Raw genomic sequence first — 12,093 nt, 5'->3', positions numbered from 1 at the left:
ATAACACTTTGTTCAAGAGCTCATACGTGTTAAACTGCAATCCGGCAACTTTATTCTTGAGGCTTGCCAGGGGGTTGTATCTTGTGATGAACCATCTGAGGTTATGCTGGTCATCGTCTTTTCTTGATGGTCGTCTTTGACACATCTACGCATACATCCTGCAGAGTGTTCTTGATCTGTTGAGCAGTTCCAGAGAGATTTTCAAAGGAATCTTCTGTCATCCACAACACTCTTCTTCCGCGGTCAACTAGCTCCATTGCTGAGCTCACCAGTGTACTCTTGCTTCGTTCATTTTGACACATCTAATTTTGTTGGCTATGTCTCTGATTGCTTTACTGGTATTGACACTTCTTTGATCCTCAGGCTGAGAGACAACAAGCAAGACTCCAAATTCAGAAGGCACTCCTAAAATCAACTCTAGATCTTTTGCTAGCTCTTTTATGCTTGAACTAATGATGAAACGTAACACGTCTGTCCAAGAAACATTTGAGCAGCCAATTGTCTAATTACTTTTGGTCTTCTAAAATTGGGGTGGGCTATGTATATGGCTACAATTCCTATACTGTTCACCCAATATGGATGTAAAAACCCTCACATTAAAGCTAAAGTTCTGCACTTTAACGACATAGTGATTCTTTTATTTCAACTGATTATTTGCTGGAGTACAGCAAAAAAGTGTCTCTGTCCAAATACTTATGAACTGCAATGTACTTTCCATAGCTACTACAACAGTTCAGTTCTTTCTCTTCACATATGAGGCACATGCAAATTCTATGATATGAAGCTATGAATAGTGCGTGACACGTTAAATTAAACAATTTATCTGAATATGTAATATAATTGATCAAAATATCTGCTTAAACAAACAAGCACACGGGAGGGAGCCATAGGTTAGGCTAGGGAAACTCAAAACTGTCATATTAGCCCGCTTGATTCAGAGTAGAAATGTCATGACACATGCTGTTTCATGGGTGACAGTGTTTGCTATAAACAACGGGATCATGTGTGAGATTGCATCTGAACCTTCAGTGTCAATTTCCTGTTGTGTATTAGAAGGGGAGAATTCAACTGACACACTAAGCAAGTTTTCCCTTATCAAAAATTATTATATTAATTTTTGCAATTCATAAATTGTAAATAAATAAATGATTGCCCATACATGAAAATTGAATGCAGATAGATTATACAATGACCTCAACACTGTGGTGGGAAATCTATGTGTGACTGATAAATGAATTGATCCATATTTTTCATAGCACATAACCTGCTATTACTTCATTACTGCATATTTTGGTCAATACTTTCTGTAAGTGATATATCTGTGGATGACACGACCGCCGTTGCTATCCAGAAGTCGATTATGTAATGTAAGATAATACTAATGCGAGTGCCGTTTTGAAACATAATACTGCATCTGCGTCTCAATGGTGCCCACTGGTGGTGCTCCTTGGGAGAACACGGTGACCCGCCCCCTTTGAAAAGTAGCAAATAAACTACATTTCCATGAATGCTGGGTAAACACTTCAGGCGCGACGAGTACGAGCTGAAGCGAAACACAACTGCGCGGCAAAAGCTAGAGGAATTGGTAGTAAACTAACGTTAGCTTAGCCACATAACAAAAACACGTGGGTAAAGTTATGATATCCCAGGTATGTGTCTGCAATTTAATTTTTAAAATGGAGTTAGACAAATAGTTAGCCAATGATATCGTTCAATTTGAAAACGAATGGAAAGTGCTTGTATACTGTTGAATATCAGCTGCTTGCTCAGCTAACGTTAGCTAGCGAATACGGTCTGCAAATGATGGGTATCGCTAACTTAACTAGCACACAACGTAAACTAGCTAACGTTAGATATGATTCAATGTGTTTCAAGTGTGTGTATTCCAACATACGTAGACCCTTTACAATATGAAAAATGAAACTTCTAATTTGCCCGCGTTTTGGTGTGATACGTTTGTGGACCGGTATGCAGCTTATATGAAGTTGGCTATATTGCTTCGCTAGCTAAACGTTAGTCAATTGGCTATCCAGTTAACTTAAATTGCGGCTGAAAACGGTCTGGTTAGATGATGGTGTGCTATCAATACAGTGGGCTAGCACGCTAGCCAGCCATTCACTTTGACAACGTAGGCGGTAGGATCAGCTATCTGATCTGACCTTATTGCACCGGGAAGCTAGCTCTAGCTAACGTAACTTTATTACGATATGCACCAACGCGGCAATGTTCATGCTTCGCGTATTGTAGCAACGCAGCCAGCTTGCTTTGTGTGTTTCGCTAGACTTGAAGGGACTGATGCTTCCAAGCTCTGTAGCTAGCTAAATTAGCGCAATTCCCTGCGTGTTAGGGTTCAAATGGCGCACGTGCGCGTACATTTACATACTGTTTACACTCAGCGTATGGCGTTGTGTAATAACTTTGATTAATTAATTAAGTTACAGGCAACCCTGAAACGAAAGCCACGGCAGTGATTTTGATTGTTCTATTGTGGGCGGAGGCGATTCTGGCAATAGGCCAGGAGACGGCGGCTGCGTCCCAGCCGAGCCCCCTGAACCCCTCTCTCTAGCGAGGCCGCGTCAGCGAGTGACATCACCTTGAGGGTCAGACAGGGAGGGGAGGGAGAGGGCGGGAGATTCAAAACATTGGCAGATATGCCATAAATTGATGGAATACACGTCCAGCTTGACTGTTCTCTTTGAGATTATGCACTGTTATACATTTAAACTTTATTTTATGTATTGGCTAAATATAAAAAAAAAAAAAAAAAGGATTTGTGTTAATTAGCAATAAGGCTAATGACGCTCATTGTCTCCCCTCCAGCCAACTTTTTTTACCCTGACCTTTCTGTTTGCCGCCTGTGTGCTTTACAGAGGCGTGCGTGAGCGTTGGAAGGCCTACACGACAGAGTCAGAACTACGTCTGGGAGCCGGGAGGAGAGGGGAGGGACGATGGGTTTGCGCTCGGCCCAGAAGAAGTTCTTCCCCTTGCGGGGCATCGACGGCGTGGTGCGGCTGTTCGAGACGGAGCTGCAGAAGGCCGAGCCCGACCTGGCACTGCTCTCCCTGGTGCTGGGCTTCGTGGAGCACTTCCTGGCTGTGAACCGCGTGGTGCCGGCCAACGTGCCGGGCGTGCGCTTCGAGCCGCTGGAGCCTGGCTGCCCCGCGTCCTGCTTCCCCACCGTGGACCTCAGCCTGCTGTCCGCCATGTACGAGCGCTTCACCTCGCAGATCCGCGGCGCCGTGGACATGTCGCAGTACCGCCGGCCCGCGGGCGGGTCCAGCCGCGAGCTGGTGAAGAAGGTGTCGGACGTCATCTGGAACAGCCTGAGCCGGTCCTACTTTAAGGACCGCGCACACATCCAGTCCCTCTTCAGCCTCATCACGGGTGAGAGGCCCAGCTGGTTATGCCTTGTCCTTCTGCACGCCACATGACTTTGAAAATGCTAAGGAAATGGAAACGACTGAGAGCACCTCCAATTTAGTGATTGTTGCTTATGATATTTTACCCTGGGCTTTAATGAGGACTTGTCAGAAGTGAAGTAAGCGGTGGTTGCCGTTGGTGAGACATGCGGTGTATGGAGTCCTCACTGTATTTTTTTAATCTTACTGTTTTATAAAAAAATTTTTGTTCAGGCACAAAGTTGGACAGCTCCGGGGTGGCCTTCGCGGTGGTGGCGGCGTGCCAGGTTCTGGGCCTGCGGGACGTGCACCTGGCGCTCTCGGAGGACCACGCCTGGGTCATTTTCGGGAAGGGCGGTGAGGAGACGGCCGAGGTCACGTGGCACGGCAAGGGGAACGAGGACCGGCGGGGGCAGACTGTCAGCGGCGGCGTTGGCGAGCGGGTGAGGCTGAGGCTGAGGGCGTTGGCGATACGTCAGTGATCCTGTATGCCTGGGGGGGGTCAAGGGCCAAGGGTCAGGTTATGCTAACCCTATTTCCAGGGGCCACATCTTTATTTTTGTTTATACATTTTATTTTTTTCCTGTATTTAAACTCAGAGATGCATTGAGAGCAGGTGTTCTCTTTCAGAGCAGTGTGCCGAATGTACACAAAAATGCAATAACAATTTGAAAGTTGTAATAAGTAAAATAAATAAGTAATATTGAAAAAGTGTTTTAATATAGTAACTTAAAAACATAGTACAAATAAATAAAACAAAATGACTTAACATTTTAAAACAGCCACAATGTAGGCTAACCAAATTATCACTCTGAAGTACTGCTATGTTGAAAGAATTATGGGCCAATTCATCCCGATTAGTAGATCTGCTTTGAAATGATTTGTCCTGTTAGCACGTATCAATTTCCAGGAGCAAATGCTTCTAAAATGTGATTTCTGTCCAGGCCTGGAGGGTCATGCATTAAAACGCATGCTTTACCGCCATTTCATTTTCTGTTTCATGCCCACACTTTTGCACTAAAACAGGCGGAAGACTGTGATGATGTCACCTTGTCAGGCCCTTAACCTATCTCGGTACACATCAAATTTTTTTGGTAAATTGCACAGAAATCCTGGAATTATAGCCTGAACCTATCCACCAATCACTGTTGGTGTTGTTCTATTGGTTGTTATCAATATGCACTGTGGTTGATGGTAAGATGACATTAGCGCAATCTTGTCAATGTTAGATTATCTCGGCTTTAAGTTGGTGGTTTACACCGCCAGAGTATTTCCGTAGTGGCTCAGTTGTGTCTTTTCCCCCCTCCGTGTTAGAGCTGGCTCTACCTGAAGGGCTCGTACCTGAAGTGCACCAGGAACATGGAGGTGGCCTTCATGGTGTGTGCCATCAACCCTTCAGTGGACCTGCACACGGACAGCACAGAACTGCTTCAGCTCCAGCAGGTACGTCCCCCCCGCCCCCCCCAACAGGCCGCCATTTTGGCAGCAACCTGCGGCGACTTCAACATAAAGCGCCACATTGTTCATTGTAGTTTGTCCGATCAACAGAACTCATTCCCTTGTTGCTAGGCGAGACACACATTCTCTCAGAGACTGTCAAGAGCACTTATGTACAATTGTACAAAGCAGAAATATTGCTAGTCATTTTACAGCACGTAGCACAAATATTGCTAGTCATTTTACAGCACATAGCACAAATATTGCTAGTCATTTTACAGTACAAAGCACAGATATTGTTGTGTTTAGGTCACAGCTTGAGAGATTTCTTTCCCCTGGTTGTTCACCTCTCTCTGCGCTCTGTCTGTGCAGAGGCTGCTATGGCTGCTGTATGATCGAGGAGATCTGGACAGGTGAGGAATATCCAGCTCCGGTTTACACTGGCTCACACACACACACACACTCACACACACACACTCACACTCACACACCTGAATTTGTGTGGGAATAAGTCAAGAGTTTTCTGATCTGAAAATGTGGTCATTCAGGAAGAGAATATTGGCAGCAAGCTACGTTCCCTTGGAACAATTGCTTTTTGACTGTTACTTTTGACTTATAAAGGTTTCATTTTGTTCACCAGTGACTGATTTGAATAAGATTTGAAAAATTGGTTTTCCACAATAATTATTTTTAATTACATCTTCTAAAGGCTTAGTTCATAATTTTTGATTGGCCCAGTCAGTTCTTGTCCTGCGCTTACCCAGAGTCCTCCGGGGCAGTGTTTTACCCAGAGTCCTCCGGGGCAGTGTTTTACCCAGAGTCCTCCGGGACAGTGATTTACCCAGAGTCCTCCCTGGCAGTTATGCAGAGATTTGTAGTCCTCTGACCATGTTTGCTGCTCCCTCCTGTTCTGCAGGTATCCGATGGCCCTGGGCACCTTGGCAGACTTGGAGGACCAAGACCCCATTCCTGGCCGGGACAGCCCCTTATCACTCCACCTGAAGGTGGGCTTGCTGCTATTGTGGGGGACGGGGTAGGGGAGCGACTAAACTGAACAGAACAAGCAATGGGGTGCAGTGGACGATTCACAAAAAATGTGTATTCAACTCTGGGATAGTGGTTGATGTTTGATGTCATGGGAGGTCGTGTGACCACAGGTTGGAAAATTCTGTGGACCAGGGTTAAAACATTTCTGTCTTTTTATATACTTGAATGCGTTTTTTGGCTTGCCCATTGCTAAACGAACAGGAAACAATATTTTTAATCACCTGTTAACACATACTCTAGCTCCAGAAGACCCGCTATTGTTACGTTATCGGTAAAGGTGTGTTGTGATTGGTTGGGTTGACTTCCGGCAGTCTCTCTGTCTGTCTCCTTGCAGGCGGTGAACTCTGCCAAGAAGCACTATAACAACGAGCACATCTACCCTTTCATGTTCCTGGCCGGGTACCACTACAGGCACAGGAACGTGCGGGGCGCCCTGGGGTCCTGGGCTGAGGCCTCCTCTGTCATGCAGGAGTGAGTCTCTTACATGGCGGCGATGGTCACACCACATCTGACACCCGATTCGCTTTCTAGCAGTGTCCTAATTAGCCCTTTGTGTGACGCTGGTCATACCATTGTGGGAAGAGCAGGAAGGGCTTTCTGGCTATGTTCCCAAAATGTCGCCAACCTGGCCTGAAGCATAACGTTTTATCATCAACAATATCTGTTTACATTATGATGTAACAGCATAGCAACTGTATATTAGTGTTCATGTAGTCCATATCTTTCAGCCACCACAAGGGGTCCCCATGAAGCCATTTGAAAAGTGATTTGTGGTTGTGGATAGCAGTGAATGCAGTTGTTCTGTACATTGCAAATCTGCATTTCATACACATTTCATAGCCGTGTGGCGAGATATTTGTTTCTACACCACTGTAGAGTGTGGATTCATTTTTAGTTTTTTTTGTAAAAGGTTTGTTTATCTGTAATATGCACTTTCTGAAATGGCTCTGTTAATTTGACCCAGCATGTCAAAGTCACTCGTGGTGGGGAAGGCTGCAGTGTTGCCATGGTTACAGGTTGTTCAGAACCACATGAAAGCTCTGCAGGGTATGTAGAGGGGGGGAGAGATCATTGTTTGACTCACGGTTGCTGACATTGGATATTCGGGGGGGGGGGGGGGGGGGTTTGGCTGGGTCCAGCAAATTCTGACCTGCTCTAGGTGTGTGGTGGAAATATAATCATGGATCGGAATTAATTAAGTTAATTTCTCAAACTTCCCCAATTGTATGGGTGCAGAAACCCAGTAATGATGTATAATTAGTTATTTCAGAGTTTAAGGCTAGGCGTTAACCATAAAAAATCAACATTTTTCAACTTGCTTTCTGCTAGTCTGTAATCTGACCCAGAGCAAAGTGTAAAATGTATGCCCTTTGTACAGTGACTGATGTGTGCACTGATGTGTGCAAACCAGTGCAGTTGTCAGAATATCTGACTTTTCAGGTAGAGAAAGGGTGTCGACACAACCTCTGTCTTCAGGCCTCGTATATTCCTGTCCCTGCCTGGAGACCGCCAACCTGCCCTCTCCTCCCGCTAAAACCCGCCAACCTGCCCTCTCCTCCCGCTAAAACCCGCCAACCTGCCCTCTCCTCCCGCTAAAACCCGCCAACCTGCCCTCTCCTCCCGCTAAAACCCTCCAACCTGCCCTCTCCTCCCGCTAAAACCCGCCAACCTGCCGTCTCCTCCCGCTAAAACCCGCCAACCTGCCCTCTCCTCCCGCTAAAACCCGCCAACCTGCCCTCTCCTCCCGCTAAAACCCGCCAACCTGCCCTCTCCTCCCGCTAAAACCCGCCAACCTGCCCTCTCCTCCCGCTAAAACCCGCCAACCTGCCCTCTCCTCCCGCTAAAACCCACTGCAGCCGCTAAATACACCGCCTCCAGCCCGTCATTGGAGTCCTCCTGTCGGCTCGGCCCCAGAGGCGGCTGTACTGGACACGCCCAGACACATCCCTTCCCTCCATGCCTTTTTCAAATCCAGCAGCCGTTGGTCCTGTCCTGCCCTGTGGTGGTATTACGGAGAATTGTTTTCTCTTATTTTACTTTATTTTATTTTTTTTTCCTTCCACTTAAAAATTTGTATTCATTTTTCCAAGGTGCTTGACTGGGAAGTGCAGCCATAGTAAGATCTGGAAAGGTGTACAGAACGGAAGGAGAGTTTTCTTCAACTTTTCCTGACCGTTTGTGAAAGTTTGGGGTTTGTGAAGACGAGTTTAAACATGTGTGAGCGGGATTTTAAAAAGCACACTGCAGGCTAAAGCTCAGCTCATTGTGTGTTCGTGGAAGGGCGCGGACATTCCCTCCACAGTCCACGGCGACAAGGCCGCGGCTGCAAGCGCGTGGGCTGCGCGCATCCCAGAAACACCCAGCATTTGAAAAGCAATGTCTTTTCTGAAAAGAGGTCTCCCGTTCTGCCCTTGTCTTCTGAAAGCTTGTCTAATCCCCCCCCCCAACCCCCCCCCGTGTCGTCTGCAGCTACAATTATTTCCGCGAAGACGAGGAGATCTACAAGGAGTTCTTCGACATCGCCAACGACGTGATCCCCACCCTGCTGAAGGAGACGGCGGCCGCAGCGGAGAGCAGCGAGGAGGGGGGAGACAGGGAGGCTGCCGAACAGGTGAGCCTCCTCCACTCCTTCCATCACAGCCCAACAACCCCCTACCTTCATCCCCCCATCCATATTGATATCCTCTCTCTCTCTCCCTCCCTCCCTCCCTCCTGTAGGACAAGCCTCGGCAGCAGGCTGCCCTCACTGCACTACAGGACCCAGAATGCTTTGCGCACCTGCTGCGTTTCTATGACGGCATCTGTAAGTGGGAGGAGGGCAGCCCCACGCCAGTGCTGCACGTGGGCTGGGCCACCTACCTGGTGCAGTCGCTCAGCCGCTTCGACGCGCAGGTAACCAGTGCAAACTAATGGGGGCCACATAACCCCAAGACACCTAACCCCCGGTTTCTCCCAACCGGGATCACTAACATCTGGCATAGCAGTTTTAGCATTTGAATGTTTGATTTTGGGGGCCATAAAACTTTTAGTTATGTTTCGTGTTGTGATATTCGCAACAATCAACCCCCCCCCCCCATCCCCCAGGGTCAAGGTTGAGTACTAGAGATGATGGTTAAATCTCCAACTTATTTACCTTTTGATCTGGTAACTTTGAATATTGCATTTGGTGCATTTGCATCAGTACTCTGAATGCCATAATTAAGCCCTCGTCTAGGCTCACAGTCTAGTAGAGTGATATATGTGGCAGACCTGCGTCAAATATGTAATTGCGTTGGATTCAAATACTTTTCTACGCTTTGCTGATCTTGTCTGGTGTATTGGAACCTATGAAATCATCTCAAAGTGCCAACCCTGCCTTCTGTTCCTCTTTGTTGGCTCCATTGCACCAGGCAAGATCAATCAAGCACAGAAATCTGAGTCCATGTCAATAATAATAATAATTGTGTTATTTAGCTGACGCTTTAATCCAAAGCGATTTACAGTTAATTAGACTATGCACAAATGTGGGGTTAAGGGCCTTGCTCAAGGGCCCAACAGCTGTGCGGATCTTATTGTGGCAACACCTGGGCTTGAGCCACTAACCTTCCGGGCCCCAGTCATGTACCTTAGCCACTAGGCTACTGGCTGTCCCAGTCACGTACCTTGGCCACTAGGCTACAGGCTGCCCCAGTCATGTACCTTAGCTACTAGGCTACAGGCTGTCCCAGTCACGTTCCTTAGCCACTAGGCTACAGGCTGTCCCAGTCACGTACCTTGGCCACTAGGCTACAGGCTGCCCCAGTCACGTTCCTTAGCCACTAGGCTACAGGCTGCCCCAGTCACACTCCTTAGCCACTAGGCTACAGGCTGCCCCAGTCACATACCTTAGCCACTAGGCTACAGGCTGCCCCAGTCACGTACTTTAGCCACTAGGCTACAGGCTGCCCCAGTCACGTACCTTAGCCACTAGGCTACAGGCTGTCCCAGTCATGTACTTTAGCCACTAGGCTACAGGCTGCCCCAGTCATGTACTTTAGCCACTAGGCTACAGGCTGTCCCAGTCATGTACTTCAGCCACTAGGCTACAGGCTGTCCCAGTCACGTACCTTGGCCACTACGCTACAGGCTGCCCCAGTCACGTACCTTGGCCACTAGGCTACAGGCTGTCCCAGTCACGTACCTTGGCCACTAGGTGAGCATGTCATCAGGTGCCACGCTGCGAGGCCTCTGCCCCGCACTCACGCCCCTCTCCCCTACAGGTGCGTCAGAAGGTGTCGATCGTCACCAGAGAGCCCGAGCCCCTGGACGACGACGACCAATCGAGCGAGGACCCACGAGAGGGGCGGAGACGCGGGCCCCGGCGTGAGTCCAAAGTGGAGGACCCGCCCCCTCCCTCAGCGCCGCCCGTGGCCCCGCCCGCCCAGACCGCTCCGCCCAAGAAGGTCGGGGGGGGCGAGGGGGGCGGGCGCCGGCGGTCCGGCGGGGGAGCGGCGCGAGCCGGCGACGCGGAGGCCAGGCAGCGGGGCGCGTCCCCCAGCCCCACGCCCCCGCCCCAGCAGCCCCCGCCCGCGGGGGGGCCCGTGGTGGCCTTCCAGAGCGAGAAGATGAAGGGCATGAAGGAGCTGCTCTCCGCAGCCAAGGTGAACTCCAGCGCCATCAAGCTGCAGCTCACGGCCCAGTCGCAGGTGCAGATGAAGAGGCAGAAGCCTGCCGCGGCCGGAGACTACACCCTCTCCTTCATGAAGCGCCAGCGCAAGACGCTCTAGACCAGAGTGCCCGTTTCCTTCTTCTGATGACTTTCTTTTTTTTTTTTTTTTGGGCTGGTCCAGTTAGACCTGAAAAGGGGTACGTGAGGATAATGTGCCACGAGGGTCACTTCAAATGGGCAGGGATCGTCAAATCATGGCCCTCCAGGGCTGAGATGCTCATTTTCCAACCTCCCTTTACCTGGGGTCTGGCAAATCGGTAGCACTAATTACCCGGGAGAAAAGAAAACAAAGGGCCAGATTTGATTAAAATAAATAAAGCTTAAGATGTCTCCTTTTCTTGATACCGCATAGGACAGACCAATCAAATCGCGTCAAACAGCCTCACTGTCAGAGTGGAATGATGCATCCCATCTGTGGTCCACATTGGTACATTAGAACAGAAGACTAGCCTGGCTCCTATTTTTGGTGTGTTGAATATTTGAGCCCCGATTGCATCTCGTTGGCCAACATTGAGATCTATCAAGTTTGGATCACCTACGGTGCACTCCTTTAGGTTTGCTGTAGAGGTGAGAAATGTACAGTAAAGTCGATATTTATAGTTTTCCACATTGGGAGTGGTGCATTTGACCTGCAAGTTGGCATTCATTTTGGGTTGTGTGCTGCCCATCAATATTTATCATGTTTAGACTGATTGTTTTTTTGAAACCAGTATGTGCAAACATTGAAGGAGCGTTTATTTCCGTGCTCGCTTGGATTTGTTGGTGGGGAGAGGCGCTCAAATTCAAATACTTCCCTGTAGCGCTTTATCGGTTGCCTTATTTTGAAAATGTCAACATTAATTGTGCATTCATCTGAGATATGAGTCATAATATCAGGATTCAGAATGCAGGAAAATCCCATTAATTTCATTTCACTGGTAAGACTTTAGGAAAACACATGATTAAATACATTTTAACTGTTTTCATGCAGAAACAAACTACAGTATGAATATTATGGAAATCTGTCTTGTTCGTCACTTAGTAGAAGTTACATTTTTTTCCTAGTCCAGATTTTATTTTTTTACGAAATAAAGTTTAATTTGAGAGGAACTGGACTGGAATGGTTAAACTACTGTAGTGAACTGCTATTGCCATCATCGACTTTTCAAATTGCTGCCTTCATGTTTATTGTTTTTTTCTTAGGACCTTCGCTTTTAATAGTCGCAGGAACTCCAGACTGATGGGGAATCCTACAGAGGATACAAAGCAAGTAGATAGTGTACTATGTAATGGTGGCATAGTGGCGCCTCCGGACTAACTTGTTTAACTGTATTGCCTTATAATTTCACTGAATATAAAATAAAAACTGAAAACCGTAATGTGTTATAGTTTTTTGTTGCTGCCATGCTTCCATTTTTGAACAATGCAGTTAATATGTCCATGGTGTATATATTGTTTAAAACGGAAGGAAGTTTGTATTTACCTAGTCGAGTTTCCACTGTACAGTCAGCAAAGCTATAGGGCGTCCGGCTTCACACTAGCGAA

At 47.7% G+C, this 12,093-nt stretch overlaps 1 protein-coding gene across 2 annotated transcripts; it reads left to right on the top strand.

The window, feature by feature from the left end:
- The first annotated feature begins 1,526 nt into the window (after positions 1-1,526).
- Positions 1,527-11,927, top strand: men1 (multiple endocrine neoplasia I). Of its 2 annotated transcripts, none has more exons than XM_061235339.1 (10): positions 1,527-1,649; positions 2,871-3,384; positions 3,633-3,841; positions 4,713-4,841; positions 5,208-5,248; positions 5,752-5,839; positions 6,217-6,353; positions 8,352-8,493; positions 8,601-8,774; positions 10,121-11,927. In XM_061235339.1, the coding sequence occupies exons 2-10, from the start codon at positions 2,949-2,951 to the stop codon at positions 10,625-10,627; spliced, it is 1,863 nt and encodes a 620-aa protein (XP_061091323.1). In that variant the 5' UTR covers positions 1,527-1,649; positions 2,871-2,948; the 3' UTR covers positions 10,628-11,927. The 2 variants fall into 2 exon arrangements, with proteins under 2 accessions (XP_061091323.1, XP_061091324.1); XM_061235340.1 differs by lacking the exon at positions 1,527-1,649 and adding an exon at positions 2,062-2,135.
- Positions 11,928-12,093: the final 166 nt, after the last annotated feature.

This window comes from Conger conger, chromosome 3 (genome assembly GCF_963514075.1).
Source record: "Conger conger chromosome 3, fConCon1.1, whole genome shotgun sequence".
NCBI classification, from domain to species: domain Eukaryota; kingdom Metazoa; phylum Chordata; class Actinopteri; order Anguilliformes; family Congridae; genus Conger; species Conger conger.
Note: the sequence above shows the minus strand (reverse complement) of the source record. Positions and strands in the feature narration are given on the sequence as shown.